Here is a 22714-nt window from a genome sequence, read left to right on the forward strand (position 1 = left end):
AATGAAATGTCTCCTTCGACGCGCCCCGCCTTTTCCTCTGAGACCGACCAATGGTGTTCCACTTCCGAACTCGCGCGTCATTCCCTTCATCCCGTCTACCTTTGTTGTATATTTATAATATTTTTCTCTGAACATGTAATTTATAAATGATTTAAAATATAATCACGGCACTAAATCGTATGCGTATTTTCCAAAGCTTCGTTTTTTGAAAAATCCCGCCAAGCTCTCAATGGAAGCCCGCTAACGATAACTGTCGATAGCTAGCTAACGCTACAGAAGCTAACTTTGGCTAGCAGCTAGCTGTGTGCATTTGTGTTATTGTTTTGATTGAATAACGAATTTACCGGCAAAAGCTCCGGCTCGTTCACCGAAATGACGTCTGCCTCGGCTAAGGTAAGTTCTACCCGGGTATGGACTCGGATAAACCAGCGTGTGATCGGTGTGTGCATCAAACCGAACAGCCACTTTTAGAGAGCAGGCCACACAGCTGTACACCAGACTTAATTCAGAATTCTGTTGATTTTACTCATTTGCTAATGGTAAAAATATAACTTCATTAAAAGCGCATCAAGTTTTTTGCTCCCAAATTAAAGGACTCTAGTGGTAGATTCGGCATTTAGTTGATGCACCGCACGTGATTTTAAAACAGCAGTCCAAAGATGACTGATCACCTGCTGTCATAGTCAGCAGTGATGATGACAGTCAGCTAGGGCTGAAACTAACCCTTATTTTATCTCCATTGTCAGACAGTAATCAAAATGTCCATCAGTCTCTTGTTTTGTCAGTTGAACAATCTAAAACCCAAAGATATTCAGTTTACAGTTATATAAGAAAGAGAAAAGTAGAAAATCTGGGACCAGAGACTTTTGAATTTTTGCTTAAAAAAAATTCTTGATCGATTAGTTGATTAATAATTGAAAGTGCAGCTTGGCGGATCAGGTGTTTTGCAGACTTTACTAGAAAACCCTCATGATTTAGGGAGAAAGTGTGAACCTGTCGATTGGCAAAGCAGCATCGGAGGATTCCCGCCGTCCTCACAGATACAGTGACCATGTGTTTCCAGTCTGTTAACTGCCGTCACTGTAACGTTGCCTGCATCCGAACCAACACGTGATCCTCTTTACTGCAGGTGGGGGAGATTTTCTCAGCGGCGGGAGCTGCCTTCACCAAGCTGGGAGAGCTGACCATGCAGCTGCATCCGGTGTCCGACTCCAGCCCCGCAGGGTGAGACACACACACACACACACACACACACACACACACACACACACACAAGGCTTCTTCTTTGACTCGGGAACAGGCTGCGTTTTTTTGTCTGCTCCAGCACCGCACATATCTGCTCTGTAAATCACTTTTCTGACACCACAAGGGAGAAGGTTATTTTTTATATTTTGTGGTTACATGATGGCGCCCGCTTTTTTGCATGAATTTGACATAATACTGTTGGGTATAAATTGTTTATAATTTAGATGGAGATCTGTTAATATGCCAAGCAGGACGTAGTAAAATAAAATCAAAACTCTAAACTTGTGTTTGGCCTGTTTTTTCCATAGTCTTTCGAAGGATGGATAGACTAAATGAAGCATAAAAAATAACAATAAATACAAAAAAACAGACTAAAGACTCATTGCTGTACTGCTGAATATACACTGTACAATGGAGGTAATAATAATAATATAGACCACTGCACATTAGTGCAAGTCGGGTGGAGATATACAGATAAACAGAGCCGCACAAACCTGGAAAGATCAGATTAATCTGATATATAACAGGTGTTATACATGATGTGATAATTAAAAAGTCCAGGTGAGCAGTGTTTCCTGTTACACTACAGCCAATCAGACGTCCCACTGAGCCAGGCAGTTCTACAGCACTGCGCAAAAGTTGGAGGCACCAAACGTAAAGTGAGGGTGTTTTCAAAAATAAAGCCATGAACAGCTTTTAACAAAGTTCAGTAAAGAGAGAAAACCTAAACCAGGTCAGTATTTGCTGTGACCCCCCCTTTGCCTTTAAACGAGTTCTACATGGTCCACCTGCACATAGTTTTCCAGGTTCTTGGCAGGTAGGTTGTTCCAGCATCTTGGAGAACCTGCCTCAGTTCTCCTGTGGATTCAGTCTGTCTCAGTGTCTTCTGTCACCTCATGTGTTCCCAGACTGACTCCATGATGTTGACATCTGGTCTCTGTGGGGACCAGACCACCTGCTGAAGGACTCCTTGTTCCTCTGGTCTCTGAAGTTAGTTCTTTATGATCCACAAAATGTTTGAGCTAAACTTCTTCTCCCTGACAGCATCGCTCGTGCTCTGAGCTGTGAATGCCGGCAGATGTAACCGTTGTCTGCGCTGCGTGTTGAGTGTAAGTTGACTGTGTCCTCGTCCTCAGAGCCAAATGGACGGAGACAGAGATCGAGATGCTTCGATTGGCGGTGCGTCGATTTGGAGACGACCTGAACAACATCAGCACTGTGATCAAAGAGCGAACTGTGTAAGTCGGCCTGTGCTAAAGGCACAGTTTAACTGTTATTATCGAAGCAATGAAGCTACTTCCACTGGGTTTTCTGCATGTGTAAGGGTTTTCAAAGGAGCCATTAGTAAGAAACCTCACGGGTTCAGCATCAAACTTCAGTCCACGTGATTTGATTCATCGGGGATTAGGTAGAAACTCGCACCACTGAAGTAGGATGTCAGTTATGATGGGTCCTCTGTCTGGTGGTTCTGGTCTCTGTGAAAATCTAGCTTTAAGACCTGCATTGTTTTTGTTTTTATAATTTTGTTCTCATTTGTTTAAAGTAATTTTTTTCTGTGTAAAGTCATTAACAGACAGAAAACCTCAGGTGAAGTCATTCTATTCAGTCAACTGTCATTATCAATACATCTGACAGTTATTTTCCTTAATAATCCACTGATTGATTAGTGAGTAAAATGTCAGAAAATAGTGAAGAAGGCTCATCATTATTCACTGATGTCCAAGTCAACATGTTCTAGTGGCGTGTTTTGTCTGAGATGCTGTTAGAAACCCACAGACGTCGAGTTCACTGTCGCAGAAAGCTGGGAAAATTACCAATATTCACATTTGAGAAGCTGCTACCAGTGAATTTTTGTTTCGACAGTTTTTGCTTAGAAAAGCAACTCAAACAATCAATCAATTATCAAAATTGCTGCCAATTAGTTTTCCGTCATTCGGCTAATCGATTAACCGTCTAGTCATTTCAGCTCTGTGGTAGTGGTTGGTCAAAAATCAAATCAATGAACTTTAACTCTCAGAGAGAAAAAGAATATGACAAAGTGTTCCTTTAATCCAGACACAAGCCCTTTAAACCCCCTCAATGTATTCTGCTCCATAGTCAGGTAAACCAGGTGCGTCAGGTAAACCAGGTGCGTCAGGTAAACCAGGTGCGTCAGGTAAACCAGGTGCGGATGTTTCTCGTGTGTTGTTCTTCTGCAGAGCTCAGATAAAGAGCACGGTCAAGAGGAAGTTGTACGAGGACAGCAGAGTCCCCATTTCCTCTGAATCCCCAAAGAAGAACGTCAAGAAATCCGCCGTCGCCATGACGCCGGCGCCCGCCTCTGCTGCTCCCGCCATGATCGCCGTGCCGACCTCGCAGGTCGTCGTGGCGACGGGAATTCAGAGCAGCCCCTCCCTGGCCCCGCCCATCAAGAAGCAGAAGACGGCAGGTGAGAAACGACAGGAAGTAACTCCTGTCCAATCAGATTTAAACACGATGATGACACACTGCCCCCCCCCCTTCTACAGATGTGACCCTCAGCGCGCTGAATGACTCGGATGTGAACAGTGACCTTGTGGACATCGAAGGACTCGGCGACGGCTCCTCCAGCAAGAAGCTCAACTTTGACCAAGGTCAGTGTCACGGAGGTTCAACGGGTAGCAGCTCGTGGACAGTTTGTCAACTCGTCGACAACTTGTTAACAACTAGTCAACAGCTGGTCAACAGTTCGTCAACAGCTGGTCAAAAGTTTGTCAACTTGTCGACAACTCGTTAACAACTAGTCAACAACTCGTCGACAGTTTGTCAACTCGTCGACAGTTTGTCAACTCGTCGACAACTTGTTAACAACTAGTCAACAGCTGGTCAACAGTTCGTCAACAGCTGGTCAAAAGTTTGTCAACTTGTCGACAACTCGTTAACAACTAGTCAACAACTCGTCGACAGTTTGTCAACTTGTCGACAACTCGTTAACAACTAGTCAACAACTCGTCGACAGTTTGTCAACTCGTCGACAACTCGTTAACAACTAGTCAACAGCTGGTCAAAAGTTCGTCAACAGCTGGTCAAAAGTTTGTCAACTCGTCGACAACTCGTTAACAACTAGTCAACAGCTGGTCAAAAGTTCGTCAACAACTCGTCAACCGTTTGTCAACTCGTAGACAACTCGTTAACAACTAGTCAACAGCTGGTCAAAAGTTTGTCAACTCGTCGACAACTTGTTAACAACTAGTCAACAGCTGGTCAACAGTTCGCCAACAGTTCATCGACAGTTTGTCAACTCGTCGACAACTCGTTAACAACTAGTCAACAGCTGGTCAACAGTTCGTCAACAGCTGGTCAAAAGTTTGTCAACTCGTCGACAACTCGTTAACAACTAGTCAACAACTCGTCGACAGTTTGTCAACTCGTCGACAACTTGTTAACAACTAGTCAACAGCTGGTCAACAGTTCGTCAACAGCTGGTCAAAAGTTTGTCAACTCGTCGACAACTCGTTAACAACTAGTCAACAGCTGGTCAACAGTTTGTCAACTCGTCGACAACTCGTTAACAACTAGTCAACAGCTGGTCAACAGTTTGTTGACCAGCTGGTCAACAGTTCGTCAACAACTCATCGACAGTTTGTCAACTCGTCGACAACTCGTTAACAACTAGTCAACAGCTGGTCAACAGCTGGTCAACAGTTCGTCAACAACTCGTCGACAGTTTGTCAACTCGTCGACAACTCGTTAACAACTAGTCAACAGCTGGTCAACAGTTTGTTGACAGCTGGTCAACAGTTCGTCAACAACTCGTCGACAGTTTGTCAACTCGTCGACAACTCGTTAACAACTAGTCAACAGCTTGTCAACAGTTAAGTCAACAAAGTTTGTCAACAACAACTAGTCAACAGCTGGTCAAGTCAACAACTCGTCGACAGTTTGTCAACTCGTCGACAACTTGTTAACAACTAGTCAACAGCTGGTCAAAAGTTCGTCAACAGCTGGTCAAAGTTTGTCAACTAACAACTAGTCAACAGTTCGTCAACTCGTCGACAACTTGTTAACAACTAGTCAACAAACAGCTGGTCAAAAGTTTGTCAACGTTAACAACTAGTCAACAACTCGCCGACAGTTTGTCAACAAATGCGACAACTTGTTAACAACTAGTCAACAGCTGGTCAACAGTTGGTCAAAAGCTGGTCAAAGTTTGTCAACTGTTTGTCAACGACAACTTGTTAACAACTAGTCAACAGCTGGTCAACAGTTCGTCAACAGCTGGTCCGTTAACAACTAGTCAACAACTCATCGACAGTTTGTCAACTCGTCGACAACTTGTTAACAACTAGTCAACAGCTTGTCAACAGTTCAACAGCTGGTCAAAAGTTTGTCAACTCGTCGACAACTCGTTAACAACTAGTCAACAACTCGTCGACAGTTTGTCAACTCTGACAACTTGTTAACAACTAGTCAACAGCTGGTCAACAGTTCGTCAACAGCTGGTCAACAGTTTGTCAACTCATCGACAACTCGTTAACAACTAGTCAACAACAACAGCTGGTCAAAGTTTGTCAACTCGTCGACAACTTGTTAACAACTAGTCAACAGAGTTTGTCAACTCGCCGACAACTTGTTAACAACTAGTCAACAGCTGGTCAACAGTTCAGCTGGTCAACAGTTTGTCAACTCGTCGACAACTTGTTAACAACTAGTCAACAGCTGGTCAAAAGTTCGTTGACAACTCGTTAACAACTAGTCAACAGCTGGTCAAAAGTTCATCAACAGCTGGTCAAAAGTTCGTCAACTCAGACAACTCGTTAACAACTAGTCAACAGCTGGTCAACAGTTTGTCGACAACAGTTCAACAACTGGTCAAAGTTTGTCAACTCGTCGACAACTCGTTAACAACTAGTCAACAGCTGGTCAACAGTTCATCCTCATCTCTCAACATTTATAAAGCAAACGCACCGTTCTCGTGGATCCAAGCTGTAAAACATTCTGGATCCAAAAACACATTTTTTTTTTTTTTAAGAGAGCAGAATCTCTCTATTCAGTATTGACTGATGAACTTCAGGTCGGTTTTTTTTTTTTTTCTTTGTAGTAAAATAGATTTCAGGCTTTTTGGAGCTGAATTATGTTTCCTCAGCGAGTTTTAGTTTTCAGGACAGTTTCTGATATCACGAAGAATTATGTCGAGCTACAGCTTCACATCCAGAAATCATCACCCGCCTCGAGCTGTAAACCTGTAGAGACGATGGTGTCGGGGAAATTAGATGATAAATCATTCACTCAGATTAGTGGTCGGTGCTCTCAGTACTTATTTCATTCCTTCACGTAATAATTGAATCCCTCAAATTAATAAAAAAATAAACCCACAACAATGTCTGGAAAAACCCAGGAGGAGGTTTAACAAAATTCAGGGTTGTTCTGAAGATGTTTCCAAGATCATCGAAGACTCTTCTAACCATCTGGATTTTAAAAAGATTCTGCTTATTTTGAGTGTAAAATCACAACGTGTCTCAATTCACTTTACAAAAAAGAGCATTACAGAAAGAGAAGATCATATAAAACATATAAAACAAAAACACACTATTGACGCGTTCTTGCCCTCGTTATTAGACACAAGCTAAATATTAACTTGTTATTTTGAATGAAAACTTAAAATATCGGAAGAAACATCGATATATTCTGATAACGGTGAAAAGTTAGGATCAGGTGCAAACTGAGCAAGAAGATCTGTCATTTCTGACTGACGTCTCTGTTTGGATCAGAAAACAGATGCAACTGGAGAAACTGGTTCCCAACATTTTTTTATTGTGCAGGAAACAAAACATTTTTTCATCCAGCTGGTTGGAAACGTCAGGAACCTTCAGAAAGTTCCGCCCCCTGAGCAGGGACTTTTTTGGGGGTAAAATCTCCCCAGAACTTGATTTAGACCCTGGTTCCTCCGGTGGACACGGACTAGGATGGAGCGAAGGCGAGAAAGAGCAAACGAACTGTAGGATTCCGATGACTAAACCGAGGGAACAAAATGAGTTTACTGAGCAAACTAAGAGACGGTGTATCACAAAGATTTCCCCGAGAACGACCGGGACTTTAAAAGAGAAGTGGTGTTATTCTGTATTTTTCTTACTCTCAACACATCTTGAAAAACAGCTGACAGATATAAAGTTTCATCTTTAAAGAGGCTCTAATTAATAATATGTATTAGTAAGACACATCAGGCTTTGGACACATGCACAGTGCTAGTTGGTGGGAGACGTCCATTGTTGGTTTGACGCATCATGAGGTTTTGTGACAAAAAGAAAAATGTAGAGAACCAGACGTGCAGTTGATGATCATGACAGAAGCTGCCGGGAGGTAGAAAACCTGCTTTTTGACTTCAACCTTTTATCAACCAGTGGCTGCGAGTGATGTAAGAACGTCCTTTTAATTATGTCAAGTAAAAAATAAGAAATCTGAGGTGAGTGTCCTGGTCTTTGCTTGTTTTTGGTATGTGATGGGACCGTTGCTTTTTCAGTGCTGTTGGTGCCAAACAGTCCAACACGTTGTTCTCTTTTTAGTCTAATTATCGATTAAGCTCAAGTGTGAGGATTTTTGTGGCTGGAAACTGAATCTCGTTGGGTTTTGAACTGTTGGTCGGACAAAACGACTTTTTCTGACATTTAATAAAGTAATTTCAGCTGCAACTCACAGTTATTTTCACTCTGTTTGGTGTTTATTGACTGAACGATCGATCGGGTCTAGTAGAGACCAAGAAACAGTGGAAACAGTCTCACAGCTTTACAGATTGAAATAGCTTTTTTTATGACCATCAGTCCACAACACAAACAAACAACTTTAACACGAAACAGAAAACAAATATTTCGCAGTTTAGAATCTGCAACTGGCAAATTTTTACCGAAAAATGCAAAACGATTATTTGATTATCATAATTGGTGCAGATTCATTAATAAATGGACAAATTATTTCAGCTCTAAAAATAATAGTTAGTTTCAGGCCTGAAAGAAGCTGCATGCTTCTGCTGCCCGTCGTCCAGTTCATAAAAACACCAGGGATGAAACTAAGTTATTTCCACTATCGATGAATCAGTTTTTTGTTTTTTTTTCTGGGTAACTGTTTGTTTTCTGTTTGTTTTATCCGTCCAACGGTCCGAAAACCAGCATATCCACACACCTGTTTGTACAGATTGTAAACAGCAAGTGTTAAGACTTGTTTATCTTTAAAAGACTTAAACGATTAATTGTTTTTAAAGATTTGTTGGCGATTTACTGCAAATCATTTAATCAACTACGATCAAAAATCGTTTCGGCATGAAAATACAGCGTAGTTTGTCTCAGACCGGACGCGCTGAAGACAAAATTAGATGTTTCTTATTTCACGACAAAATTAATTAGAAAAAACTGATGAAGGAAGTGATGGACAAAAGTAGACAGTTGTAACAAACCTTAATTATCTTCCAAGAGATGTTTTGCAAGTTGTTGTTCCTGACAAATAACACATTTTCTGGTATGGTACAGATTTTCATTTATTGATAGTTTTCAAATACCATATAATATGTAAATATATACATATATATATTTATATATTATATATATATATATATATATATGGTGTGTACATGAATTGTTTCCACTAAAAACTAAAGTCATTCTGCGTCATTTTTACAGCCATGAGATCATCAGGAGGGAATGAACACTTGAATATAGACTTTTATTTTTCAGTTGCATAAAAATACATCATCTCATCTGTCTTCTGTAGAGAATTTGTCCAAAAGAAAAAGAAAAGAAAGAAAAACTATTTACACTTTGAAAATACTTGTGTGAATGCTTTCATAGATGTGCTTTTAGTTCCCTTTAACATCTTGAATAAAACTCTAGCAGCCCTTTTTAAAGTTGTATCTCACTCTGGTAGATTGTTGTCATGTTTCAGCACAGCAAATTATGTTCCACCCGAAATACGATCCCGCTTTTCTCCAGGTACGAATCGGGGTCTAAGTCATAAATCACATATCGCGGTTTGGTTACAGCAGAGTTTTAGTGTCACCACGTGACGACCTTTCTGCTCTTTCGGGGGAAAAAAAACACCAAAAATTTAAAGTGCTTAAAGTTTTCATCGGAAACGTTTGTTGTGGATCGGAGTTTCACAGCCTGGAAGGTGGCGATAAAGCCGAGATAGAAACAGTTCAAGACACGAGAACCTCGCAGATTTCGCTGAAAAGCAAAAGTTTGTTTTTTGGGTTTTTTTAAATTAAAAGTGGCAAATACTCTTTTGGGAATTAGCTTATTTCGTTTTGAGTCGGAGAGTTAAGTTAGTAAGACTGATACCACTCTCACATGTGACACCAGAGCCAGCAGCTGGTTGGCTTAGCACGGAGGCTGGAAACAGGAAGAAACAGCGAAACGACTTTCTGAAGGGCAGTTATCGAGGTTACTTCTCAGGAGTGTGATATTATTCTACGTTACGAACATCCTGTCTTATTTTCTCTTTTATTGTTTTCTCATGATCACGTAAAAAGGACCCGCAGTTCAAGCTTTCATCGTAAAAATTATTTCAGTCTTTCTTTTGAACGGCGACTAATTGATCAGGAAAAAATGGTTTTGATAGTTTGGGAAATTTACACTGAAACGTTCTAATTAGTGCTGCATTTAACAATCATTTCCATTATCAACTTAGATTCAGTAACTGTTCGTTTAGTAAATGTCAAAAATAGTGAAAAGTTGCCAATGAGAACATTGCGAGGTCCACGTTGACGTCTTCAGACGCCTTGTTTTGTCCGACCAGCAGTCCAAAACAAAGAGACGCAGGAAATCAAACACCTGCAGTTACTGTTCTGATTGACTGATCGATCAATTGACTTATCGTTTCAGTTCTAGTTATAACACAAAAACACAGTTAAACTAATATTAAACTGATATTTTGTGGCTTCAACGAGAGAAAACTCGTTACGCTGAGAAGGTAAAATCACTTTCTTCTAAATTGCGCAAAAACAAAATCCAAATAATCCAAATCCGTATTCTTGAAAGCGAAAGTTAATCAAAAATAACGTCAACTAGACGTCCGCATCCTCGCGTTCGTAGGAAAAACCTACGAACTGGACATCGACTTCAGATCATTTTGTCGACGTGTACAGTTTGTCCTCGTCCTCTCCGGGCCTCTAAGAATAAACCAATCCGTGAGATTCGAGGGAAGCACGGATCACAGGAAGGGTCGGTCTCTGCGTTCTGACCGTCGGTGCTGAGAAATCACTGCGTTTCTGCCAGAGTGAAATATTGCTTTAATACTGAAGACACGTCGACCGGTTACTCGCTCAAAACATCCGTCTCAGTGGCGACAAAACAGAACAACACAAAGAGAGAGAGAGAGAAGCGCACTGATCAAAGTATCACTGGCGTCAGGAGAAGGAAAATAAAAAGGTAAAGGGTTTTTACATGGACCAACAGAAGGAAGCTTTAACCTCTAATCTTACATCCACGCTGAGAACATCTGCTCTGCTTCTCGTTAAAATGAGAAACTTTTCACGTTATAACAAGACATTTGTCACGTTTTCTCGTTTCTCCTGTTATTATTGCAACATATCACTTCATCCTGTTACTTTGCCAAACCAAACGTTTCTCGCTATAACAGGTCGGTTTTTGTTGTTACGAGAAGAAACTTCCATTTGGTGAAAAAGGTCCATCATTGCCTGAACAAGAACAAAAATAATAAAGCAGTTTGTCAAAACTCTTGAAAACGTGACGTTTCATGGGTGAAGCTTCTGCGAGAGGAAGTGTCAAGAGGCCGAAATCATCTCAGCTTATCGTCCGTCATGAAACAGAAGATACAGGTAAACAAATGTCATTGGAGGTTTTTCTTTTTTAAAACCGGCGTTCAGCGGTGTCAGAGGAGGCTTTGCTGCTACCCGACCGACAGATGTCATTAAATATCATTATGTCAGATACTGTCCTCCGATTTGAACCGATCGAGACCTGCAACCCGCCGTTCACAGCATAATTTAACTGTCTGAGTCAGGTCCCGGTATAACGCCCAGTGGTTCCGACCGGTACCGAAGTGCCGGTGCGGTGGTGAGAGCCTGACGTCAAACAGCGAGGGGGCCCAGGAGAGGAGCGGAACCTCCAGCTCTGTCGGACACGTACATTCAACGGAAAGAAAAAAACGAGCGGACCTGCAGCGATTTGAGCCTCGAGACACTTCTGGGAATCTGTGCTACGGTGGGACCAAAAGGGGAAATCCAGTAAGGACGAGACAAAAACATACACATAATGAATACTGTTCTTCCGGTAGCACGGCTATTGTAAGATTGTTCCTACAAAACCGGCATTTTGACGAAGAATATTTGGCTTAAAAACATTCGTTGGAGCAGAAATTCATACGAGCACCAGAGTGAAAGCTACTGACGTTCAACTACAGAGACCAAGAGTCCACGTCACATTGTGATCCAGCTACATAGAAGCAAGTTCCCCTCTTCATACCTACCAACAGTATGGGATGGTGAGTGTGCAAAGTTCAAAACAACACAAAGAAAATAGCCTCAAAGCCACAGTTTGTGTCTGTACAGCTGCATGAGTTTGGCCACGTGTCGTTAGGGCTGAGGAGAGTCTATCCTGCTTCTCGCCAGGTCCAAGTCTGTCAGTTATTGGTCATTGAAAAAAAACAAAAAAAAACGCAACTTTCTTCTGAAAAAGCTTCAGACTTTTCCAACTGTGTCTCTACACGTTTGCTGATTATAAAAATCTAAACCAAAAACCTGTGGCTGCGTTTTCAAGAACATTTGTGAATTCACAAATGTTGATGGTGAAACCGCAAATTCCGCTGCCACGAACAAACTTAATATCAGGATCACTACCACAGCGACGTCTCGGCATCAACACGCCGGGCAGATTCAGAGTCTTTCATCCTTCATCAGGTAGGAGCCTGATTCAAAGCAGAATGTTGCCAGTTTGGCTTTTGTTTTATACCTATAATCTCTCCCTCAAAGTAAGGTACCGGTACCAAACGGATATTTTCTGACTGGATAAAACACAATACAACTGATGCTGAACTGTGTTTCACTGTTGTGCATCGAGTCCATTTTTTAAGTACAACCCGCCCAGAATTATCCGGACAGCAGCAACCTGTACCGAACCTCAGGTACCGTATCGGCACCGGTATCGAAAGCTTTCACTTCGCGCGCCGCTCCGACCTCCGAAGCGTAAACGTGATTATTGTCCGTCTCGAGAAGCTTCGCGTTGTTACTGGACATTTTAAAGCTGCGTCTTCGGGCCCGGTTTAGATCCGAGCGCTGAGGTCGGGCCGGCGACTGACCCAAACTAATCCGGAATCATTTTCATTTGCATTTCTCAGAAGCAGGACAGACTCCCAAAGGCCGCAACGAGTCGAGAAAAAAAAAAAAAAAAAAGCAGGAAAACCAGAAAAAAAGCAGCAAAACTTAACAGCATTTCTTACATGGCAAAATGTTACCGAGCAGTAACAGAGAGAAAGATCCAAATGATCTAACTACTGTGCAAAGTTGTGATAATAGAAAATAAAATGTCAAATCTGTCACTAAAAAAGATTTGGAAAGATTCGCTGAAGGAACTCAGCAGCGCCCCACGCTCGCCCATTCACCTCAATTCATTGCTTTTCTTCAGGGGGAGGGGGAATAAAGACACTTCCGTAGAAACAGCTTATTACAGACTATGTACAAAACATATGTCACAGGTGACGGGTCAGGTAACTAGAAAAGAGCAGGATGCTCTTGCAAAAGAGCTTCCTGTCAGCGTGGGAAGTCAAATCTCTCAGAGCCGATGTCAAATCAACACGTGTGGAGAAAACGGCGCGAATGTCGCTGCTGCGAAACGCGACGACACGTTCAGGCACGACGATGAGCGAGAGTACAAAACCGTGCAATACCGCGCGAGGGCAAAAGGCCGAGGCAGAAGTGCAGCTCGTTTCCGAAACCCTCACCACCTCCGACCCCTCTGGGGAGACCGAGTCGCGGCTTCGTGCACTCGTACTGAATCTTCACAATAGTTTCTATCAAAGACAAAGAGAGAAAAAAAACACGCGCGTGCTCATCCAAGTAACATTTCTGAGGGGTGGGTGATGGTCGCGGGGGGTGACTCTGACTGTTACGGAGCCTCGGGTGGGACGTTTGCGGCAGATACGTTCTCATCTGCTGTGCCGGGTCTTTTCTGGTCGACCCCAGACAGTTTCCGGTCTGCACCACGAGCTCAAGCGGATTTTGGAATGAAACCGTTAAAATACTGACCGGACCCCCGAGGGCTGGCGGACCGCGGTCCCCATTATTTTCACAATATTAATACGGATATTTTTTTGACTGGATATCACACGGTACAGGAGATATGTGAGAAAAGCCCATCAGATAAACTGATGTTCAAAACAGCGACGTGTGTTTCACTGTTGTGCATCAAATGAGTCCGTTTCTTAATTACAGCCTGCCCAGAATCATCCGGACCACGGAAATCTGTACACCAGCGACATGAGCTCATACCCCGACGACAGAATTATTGCCCGGCCCCAGGATTACCACTGAAATCTGAAACGAAGGGGATCTCTCTGAAGTGGACAAAAGAAAGACTCCAGAGCCGTCACCACGAGGACCGAGGTCGGTTCTGATCTTAAAATAATCAACTGCTGTAAGTCCGGATCAGCACGGCGCTTCCTGCAGATTCACTATGTACAATCAGACCCTGCAAGAGAACTGAGCGCACGTCAGCCGCTCCGACCGTCAGTATTCACAAATAGATACACTATTCACAAACAGAAGTGGTGCTGCAGACCACAGGTTCTTCATTCTTCTACTGACTGGGAGCCAGTTTAGCAAACTAGTCTCATCGCACTACAAAACCCTCGGCCAAAGTTCAACAAACTGCAGGCGAATCTTTAAAGTCTGTCAAGTTTCTTCTAGGAAAACCAGAAGGCTTCAGTCAGGGTGACTCAGCTGCGACAGACGACTAAAACATTTCGTTAAAACACAAAAATCTTAGGCTTCAATGACTGAAACTATGTTCAGTAGCTGGTTTGGACTCTCAAATTCCAGACAGAAAGGTACTCAACAATTACCACTTTTGGCTGTGGTTTTTTGTTTTTTTACAGTGTTTCATGGGACATTCAGGTTTTCGTATACGTAGCTATCTGTCCTGTTGACTTCATCTTCAGCCGACGTTCTACAGATATACTCCATGAAATTTGACGTCAGAAATGATATGATGCACAATAAGTGAGTAACCCTGGTTCACTGATTTGATTAAGTGCTGGCAGGGTCCAGATGTTACTCTACGGATCCGTCAGTCATGGACACTCATGACTTCGGCCTCAGGACCTCGTCTACAAAAATCGGAGGATTTTTACATCTTCCCGATAGAAAGCTCCATAAATTTACAAACTTGATTTCCAACAAGTACAACTCCAGGACAAAAAGCAGAATACTGAGCCAAGTTTCTCAGTTTCCTTTAGTTCCTGCAGGTGTTGACTGGATCACTGAAGGTGGAACCAGATGTTCCTGAAATGCCTCGACTCCTTTGGAGAGACGATTCCGATCGATATTTTGTCGTCTCCTACGTCTGTGTCTTGACTACAACTCAAGACCTTATCACAGCTTCTTCAGAACCTCCAAATCATGGATCAGAGAAGATCTGGAACATAAAAAGCATGGACCGATGAGTCAGATCGGACTTCAGCCGCATCTTCCAATGGGCAGCCTCGAGATTTCGTCCATGCAAGAAGCATAAAAATCAGCTAGGTCTCATTTCGGGCCCTTCGGTGTCCGCAGAACCGCTCAGTGTGATTGTGCCATTGCAAGTTCTCAGAGAAATGCAGCCAAGGAACACGACTGTCTCCTCTGAGCTGAACGTAGGGGTCGTTCAGACACGTCCGTGTGCTTTGTTCTTTTACTGTTGCACAACATGTATGAAAATTACGTTTTTTTCCTCTTAGTAACGAATCTGGATCAACCACGTAGCTTATTTGATGCTCGGGTTCACCAACACGTTGCCTGTTTCTCATCGCCTATACTCATCCCTCTCTGTGAGACTGCAGAGACGTATATGCGCATCTTTGCAGAGACATAATTCCAGCCTTATGCCCGACGACACAACCAGCGTGTCCTCAAAAAGTTTCCCAAAGATTTTTCACGATCTCGTGATGGCGCTGATGATGAATCCTATGCGAACTGTCTGATTTGTGGAGGAGGTCTGGGTTCATGCTATGACCCTCTGTGCTCTGAAAGGGACAAAGCGAAAGTCTTTCTTCCCGGCTGTTGGAGCAACACGGAACAACGTTAGTCCGACATGGACTGAACTGGGATTAACTGAATTTAGATTGAGGGATTACCCAATGAGATTAGTGGTACTGGGTTTAAATATCCAGCCAGCCATTTGGATGAGCTTCTAGGCTGCAAAAAAATATCCAGGTATTGAATACTGAACTGAAAGCAAAGACATGTCTCAACCTTCAGATCTCAATCTCCTGTGGTTCCTCTGTCCGTCAAATGTGGTCGCAGGAAGAGACGGGACGTACAGCGATGCTGGCAGGTGGTTCGGACAGAAATAAGGTGCAATGAGGGTCGATGTTCCTCCAGGTTTGTGGGTCTCTGGAGAGGCTCGTGGGCAGTCCGCGCCCACAGTGGGTAGGGTTTAGTGTCCGGGGCGCTGGTGGGAGCTGAAGGGGGAGAAGGAGGGGGGAGGAGAGAGGGACAGAGGGCTGGACTGAGGACTGACGCCTCCTGCTGGTGGAGAGTCTGCCGTCGACTGAGAGACACTGAGGGGGAGGAAGCGGGAGACAAGAGGAGAGACGGGAAAAAGGGGCTTTATTCATGACTTTTCATTTATCATTGGATACTAATACTGAACGACTGCGTGTGTGTGTGTGTGTGTGTTTCAGGTGAACCTCACCTGACCGTGTAGCTGCTGCGGTGGGCGGGATCTGTTACCCCTGCAACAAAAAGCTTCTTTGGGGGTCCATCGGACTCCACTCCACCTGATAAATGAAGGTTCACTGATTTACAGGCATTTAGATACATGTGCAGGTCTCAGGGTGAGAGCAGTAGAGAGACTGGAAAACATTCCCCCAAGGCAGGACTCTATCTGAGGGGTATTCCAGAAAACACGGCGAAACCAGCCCGGAATGAAATCTGGACTTGTGATCCCACAACGTTTAGTGTCCAGAGATGCTACGTGCAACGATTTAAGCAGACTGGCCTTTGACCTAAGATGAGTTTGAACAAGTTGGCTTCGCATATTTTTCACCTTTGTGTAACAGCGCAACCTAGTGGCCAACTAAGTGTACTTAGTTACTTTCCACCACTGATATGAGACCAAACACACACACACACACACACACACACACACACACACACACTAATTACCTTTCCTCTTCAGTGGAGTTAATGCAGGCCATCTCACGGTGGCACTGACTGCTGGTCTGTTGGACAGTGAACATCCATGTAAGTGCAAACAGACACAACCTGCTGCCGCTAAACGCAGAATGAAACCAGAAACAGGTTTTTCTGTGTGTGTGAGTACCTGAACCTCCTGGTGGGACTCGGGGAGGAGTTGGGTGTGACACCGCTGTCCTGCGACTGAAACCACTGAAGAAGAAAAGGTGGAAAACAGAAAACTCAGTCGGTCTAAACGCCCCCATCTGAATTCAGACTGAAACCTCTGACCTGGATTTTGTTTGAAGAGTCTAATTCAGATCAATCTACAACTTCTGATCTGGATTCATTCCAAACCCTCTGATCAGGATCAGTCTAAACAGTCTGCTCTGGCTTCAGTCTAAACCATGGAACCAGGCTTTATTTTTACAAGTCTGATCTAGATCAGTCTGAAACCTCGGATTTGGATTCACGCTAGACCCTCTAATCTGGATTCAGTGTGAACAGTCTGATCCAGATTCAATCCGAATACTCTAATATGGATTTAGTTTAAAACCATCTCATCTGGAATCACTCTAAACCCTCTGGTCTGGACTCACCTAAACAGACTCATCTGGATATAGTCTGAACCCTATAATCTGGATTCAGTTCAAACAATCTGATCTGAATTCAGTCTGAACCTCTTATCTGGATTTAGTCTGAATAGTCTGATCTGGATCCAGTGTGAATTCTGTGTGTACGCCCTAATCTAGATTTAGTCTCAAGTGTCTGAAACAGTCTGAACAGTCTAATCTGACTTCACTTTGAAACCTTTAATCTGAATTAAATCTGGAATCTAACACTGACCCGGATAATGTCTGAACCTTCTAAACTGAATATAGTCTTAAGAGTGTCATCTGGATAAGTCTAAACAGTCTGATCCCGATTCAGTCTGAGCCTCTGATCTGGATTCAGTATGAATCCTCTGATGTTGAACTAGAAATGAATTTGGTGAGTAAAATGCCCTAAATGACACGAGCCAAAACCAGAAAATGTCGAATTAAGAGCTGACGTGGAGATGCTCACCACTGATGCGTGGTCGTGCCATTGACTGACTGGAGGAACTGGGATCAGACTGGAAGAACTGGGAGAGAGGTGGAGGGGAGGAGGGGTTAATTATACTTGGTTTAAACTTCAAGGAGGCGGAACAGTGTCGTGTAAGTGCTCTACCTTAGTCTCTGCAGACTCCCTCTGAGCGTCATCTCCATGTTCTCCTCCTGTATTGCACACAAACAAACAGCTGTTATTAACCTCCATGTTGACGTCAGGTTCAGGGTCTGCCCCAGTACCAGTACTTGCCAGAGTGCCCAAGTGCCTGTTAAGACCGCAAGAGTGTGAAGGTCTATCAGAGTTCACTGAGACACGCTTCTTTTTAAAACCACATAAGTGCAATTTAATACCTTTTTCTCAGTCTTAACTTATACAAAAGACTGAAAACCAGTGGGAACAATGATGCTTAAAATTATTGATCACGTTCATTAATTTACTGACGTTTAAATCCCACTTTTGTCGGTACTTCCCAGCTGTATATAACAATTAATTCTTAGTAATATAATAATCAGTTAATGTCACCTGGACCCAGATAAGTGGCAGGAAACAGTTGGGTAGATTCGCCATCTAAAAAATAATTAAGTTTTTGCTCAAATTTACATTGTATTTTTATTAAAAAGCTTCTCGCAGCACAACATAGTGTCTCACTTGTAGTTTATAGACGTTTAACATCAAAAAAAGTTTTAGCAGATGTTCCTGTTTACAGCAGGCAAGAGAAATGTTCAAGACCGCAGTTATTAAATTTAAGAGTTTTTAATACCTTCTAAAGGTCTTTTTTTCAGGAAACTGAATTTAATGCCTTTTCAAGACCTGTAGATACCCTGAACGAGGACATCCCATCAGTCACAGACAAATACTCTACATGGAACAACTGGCCTGAGGTGATTTGTTGGAACAAGTCAGCTCTTCCAGGTCATATCACAGTAATAACTAGTTCACAGTAAAAACAACACATTCAGGAGCTGAGAGCAGAAATACAATTAATAAAGACATTAATTTGAGTCGTCTAGAAACACACGGGTCTGTATCTGAATCTTAAATGTTTTAAAGACAAAAAATATTTTTCAAATTCTTTGATAAAAGGATATGATATGTGATATTTATCTTGACCGTGTGTAACATAATTTGAAATATTTAAAAACCTGACACCTATTGGAATCAAATCAATGGGGTTGAAATGATGGATGTTCATTTAAGTCAAATACTAGAATTCAATTTCATCGATTTATTCATTCTCCATTTCCTGGTTCACCTCCAGCCTGTTTAGATGTCAGGACAGAGACGGTGCTGCGTCGGTGTGAATGGATAGAAAAGAGAAATGTTGTGGGCGAGGAGGAAGTCTGAACTCTGTCTGTCCTCACCTGCCTCTTCTGGTCGAGTCTGTCTCCGGTCAGAGAGAAAGGAGAGAGAGGGACGAGCTGAAAGGCGAGACGAAAAAGACACCAAGGATTGAAAGTCAGCAGGGCTTGATGAGAGAAGGCAAACAACACACAACAAAACTAGGAGCTAAAAGAGGCTCAGGCTCTCTTTGGGAATAACATCACCAGCAGAACATTACACAGAGACATTAGTCTTTTTCAGACATGGAAAACCTCATATATCAGGCTCCATCTCCACGGTGACAGAGACACCATGCCAGCTGATATTTGGCTCCTAGAGAGAGAACAGTGCTCAGCTAAAGAAAGTTATGACAACGAGGACAAAGAGCGTTTCCGGTCTCTCGCAGGCTGCATCTCTGATGGGTTTAAAAACTTGATGATTTGACTTCAGCCCAATCCTTGTGAAAGTAGCCCAAGTTTTCAATTTTCATTTAGGAGAGGGGTACGGTCCGGTGCTAAAGTTTTGGGTGATAAAAGCAAAGTGAGGGTGTTTTCAAAAATAAAGCCAGGAATTATCTGATTTTATCAATTAACTGCAAGTAAAGAGAAAAAACCTAAATCAGATCAGTATTTGCTCAAACTCCCTTTGCCTTTAAACCAGCACCAGTTCTCCTCGGTCCACCTGACCTAAGTTTTCCAGGTTCCTGGCAGGTAGGTTGTTCCAGCATCTTGGAGAACCTGCCTCAGTTCTCCTGTGGATTCAGTCTGTCTCAGTGTCTTCTGTCTCTTCATTTGATCCCAGACTGAGTCCGTACAAGACACACGAAGTGCAGGTAAAATTTCTTTACAAGTTGGAAATTTAAATACATGAATTATCTGTGATCAGCTCCTGTTCTCGGTGTAGCCGTGGATGTTCAGACAAGTGTCACTGGGTCACTGTGATACCGGAGGAAACTTAAAAACGGGAAGATTCTGAATGAAGTTCTGCAGTTGGAAGTGGAGTCTTTTCCCCATGATTTCTAAGCTGGTTTGTGGACGAACTCCTCGGAAGGTGACCTGACTGAGTTTTGACTCCGGTTGCTGGAGTCGGGCCCTGAGGGTTTTCACAGTATCCTCCCTTAATCCCCTCCGTGAGCCGCGTGTCACTGCTGCTGCTGCCGGTCGTGTTGATGTTGCAGAAAAACCACAGGAACCACATCCCCCTCCCTCAAGGTGTCAACCTCTGGAATAAAACCAGACTTTAGCTAAGTATGGAGCTCTCTGATGGTACAAAAACTGGAACAGATTATACCGACCTGCCCAAATCAATTTGTACCACCCAGGTAAAGAAGAAGTAACCCAATCTATGCAACACTGATTGCTGCCGAAGTCTTACGGACCACGGCGGGTGCAGGGGTCGCTCCCCTCCTCTTCTCACGAGGAATCCACTGAAACATTTTCATCAGTTTCATCACAAATTCTGCTGCCTTTTCTATACAGCCTGAGAGTGCACGAGAAGTGAAAGACAGGACGTTAAGTGGTCATTCCTGTGAGCTCACATGCCGTATGTAAAGAGTTTTGCATGAGCTTGGCATGAATAACCACCGGGAATACTTGGAGAGACTGTTGCTCAGATTACCATTGTAAGGCGTTAGAATTCTGTAGTTTTTATAGACCGATCTGATCTGAGAAGATCGATCGCCTCAACAACTTAAAACTGGCTCTTTCACAGTGTGTCCTGGATTATTAAACTGGTTTCGTGCTCAAAAGTTGACGACCGAGATGAGAAATTTATCTCAGGACCCCGTAAAAGACATGCATTTAATCTAATATTTCACCTTGTGCTGCTGCAGTCTGACATCGTTCAGTAAAGTTTACTCAGACACGAGATCGACATGTTAAACTAGTTCAACGTGCCATTAACGTAAAGGGGCTATTCACTGGTACACAGACACTGACCTGTGAAGGGCAGCTGGGGTTGATGGACACACTGCTGCGTCTGTATCGAGCCACAGACACAGGACTGAAGACCGTCATCCCATCACTGAGAGAGAGAGACATCAACAACATATGGTATTCGTACAGATACAGAGAGAGAGAGAGAGTCTGTAAAGGACATACAGAGAAGTTGCCATCGCAACAAAAACATGCAACATCATTCTCAAACAACTCTGATTATTTTCTCACTTAATTGACTGTTTGGACCATAAAATCTCCCAAAAGGTGAAAATGTCCCCCACAATTTCCTAAAGCCCACAGTGACGTCTTTGAATGCCTTGTTTCGTCCGACCAACGGTCCAAAAACCAAAGCTTTTCAGTTTACATTGACATGAAACTGAGAAAAACGGAAGATCCTTACAAATGATAAACTGGAACCTGAGAATATTTGGTATTATTGCTTCAAAAAATGACTCCAATGATTAACTGATTATCAAAATATTTGCAGACCATTTTTCTGTCCATCGATTAATCGACTAGTTGTTGAAGCTCCAGTTTGGTCAGAACCGGGTTGTTTTGTGGACAGAATATCTGACACCAAACAATAGCAGAGTTTAACAGGACAAAAACAAAAACCTGATTTGGTAAAAGCAGGTTTCATCTCAGCCCAAAGAACCTCAAAAAACAACCTCGGAAACAAAATCACAAGCTTCCGACTGGGCAATACAACACCATACAAAGTATTTTAACAGAAGGGAATGTGAGAAAAAACAGACCAAACCACTTCCAAAGCTTAGATTTTATCCAATGAAGTGCTCCTTGGTTTCTCAAAAACACGCTGAATTAAACAGTGGCTTCTAGAAAATGCCCAAAACGTATTTAATGAGATGTGTGTGGCTCCCTACAAACAAGGCAAATACAGTTGTGTGTAGGGCTGCAACTAATGATTATTTCAATATTTCCCACAGACCAAGGTGACGCCTTCGAATGTCAAGTTTTGTCTGGTCAACAGTCCAACATTCAAATATCTTTAGTATACTATCATATGTGATACAGAAAAGCATCAAATTCTCACATTTGAGAAGCTACAAACGGCAAATATTTGACATGGTTTTTTCTTTAAAATGACTACAATCATTATCTGATTATCAAAATGGTTGTTTTTAATGTTGTAGGCTGATGTATCTATCTATTATGAAAGACCATGGGAAAATCAGGCCCAATAAAAGTTTAGATTTTATGTTATTTTAGGAAGGACTGCTTGGTGTATTAAAAGGTATGCCGAATTAAACAGTGGCTCCTTTGTATTCGTAAAATGCATTTAATGAGATGCGTGTGGCTTCTTTCAAACAAGCCAAATATAAATGGAATATTTTTTGAACGGAGTTCGGTGCTGCACCTGTGGGTGTAATACCACTGACCTGACACCGGTGATCATAGGGGCGCTGTTCGACCTGCGGAGTGCTCCGCCTCCTGCCCCGCCAGCTGCGCCTGCGCACTGGTCCACCTCCATCCGTTCCATGTTTTGGTCCGCAGGCCCGGCGGCGGCGGCGCCAGCAGCCGGCCTCCGACCCTCCAACGGCGGCGGCGGGCTTTACTCAAGCCCGGTGGAAGCCCGACCCGCAGGCCTCACGAGCAGCAAACCCAGAGCGGCCGAGTCAGCGGGCTGAACACCGAAGCTGCCCGCTCTCTACCGCATTTCCCCCCGAAAAAACACCTTATCCGAGTGTGACTGCGGGTCCGACCGACATTTAGGATCCGCAGCCGCGCTTCACTCGCTGCTGTCTCTAACGCAAATTTAATGGCTGCG

General features: G+C 43.1%; 2 protein-coding genes across 2 annotated transcripts; one reads left to right on the plus strand and one right to left on the minus strand.

Moving 5' to 3' along the window:
* Nucleotides 1–10: 10 nt before the first annotated feature.
* Nucleotides 11–15756, plus strand: LOC120802823 (chromatin complexes subunit BAP18-like). The gene is made up of 6 exons (XM_040150991.1): nt 11–393; nt 1130–1224; nt 2382–2483; nt 3444–3673; nt 3753–3857; nt 15707–15756. Exons 1-6 carry the CDS (start codon nt 373–375, stop codon nt 15754–15756), a joined length of 603 nt encoding a protein of 200 aa, XP_040006925.1. The 5' UTR covers nt 11–372.
* On the minus strand, nt 15730–22587 carry LOC120802514 (P2R1A-PPP2R2A-interacting phosphatase regulator 1). Its single transcript, XM_040150422.1, has 9 exons — nt 22326–22587; nt 20926–21010; nt 19030–19086; nt 17789–17835; nt 17645–17702; nt 16728–16792; nt 16571–16626; nt 16098–16182; nt 15730–15963 (listed from the first exon to the last, which is right to left on the minus strand). The coding sequence occupies exons 1-9, from the start codon at nt 22424–22426 to the stop codon at nt 15840–15842; spliced, it is 678 nt and encodes a 225-aa protein (XP_040006356.1). The 5' UTR covers nt 22427–22587; the 3' UTR covers nt 15730–15839.
* Nucleotides 22588–22714: the final 127 nt, after the last annotated feature.

This window comes from Xiphias gladius, chromosome 17 (assembly GCF_016859285.1).
Source record: "Xiphias gladius isolate SHS-SW01 ecotype Sanya breed wild chromosome 17, ASM1685928v1, whole genome shotgun sequence".
Taxonomy (NCBI): Eukaryota; Metazoa; Chordata; class Actinopteri; order Istiophoriformes; family Xiphiidae; genus Xiphias; species Xiphias gladius.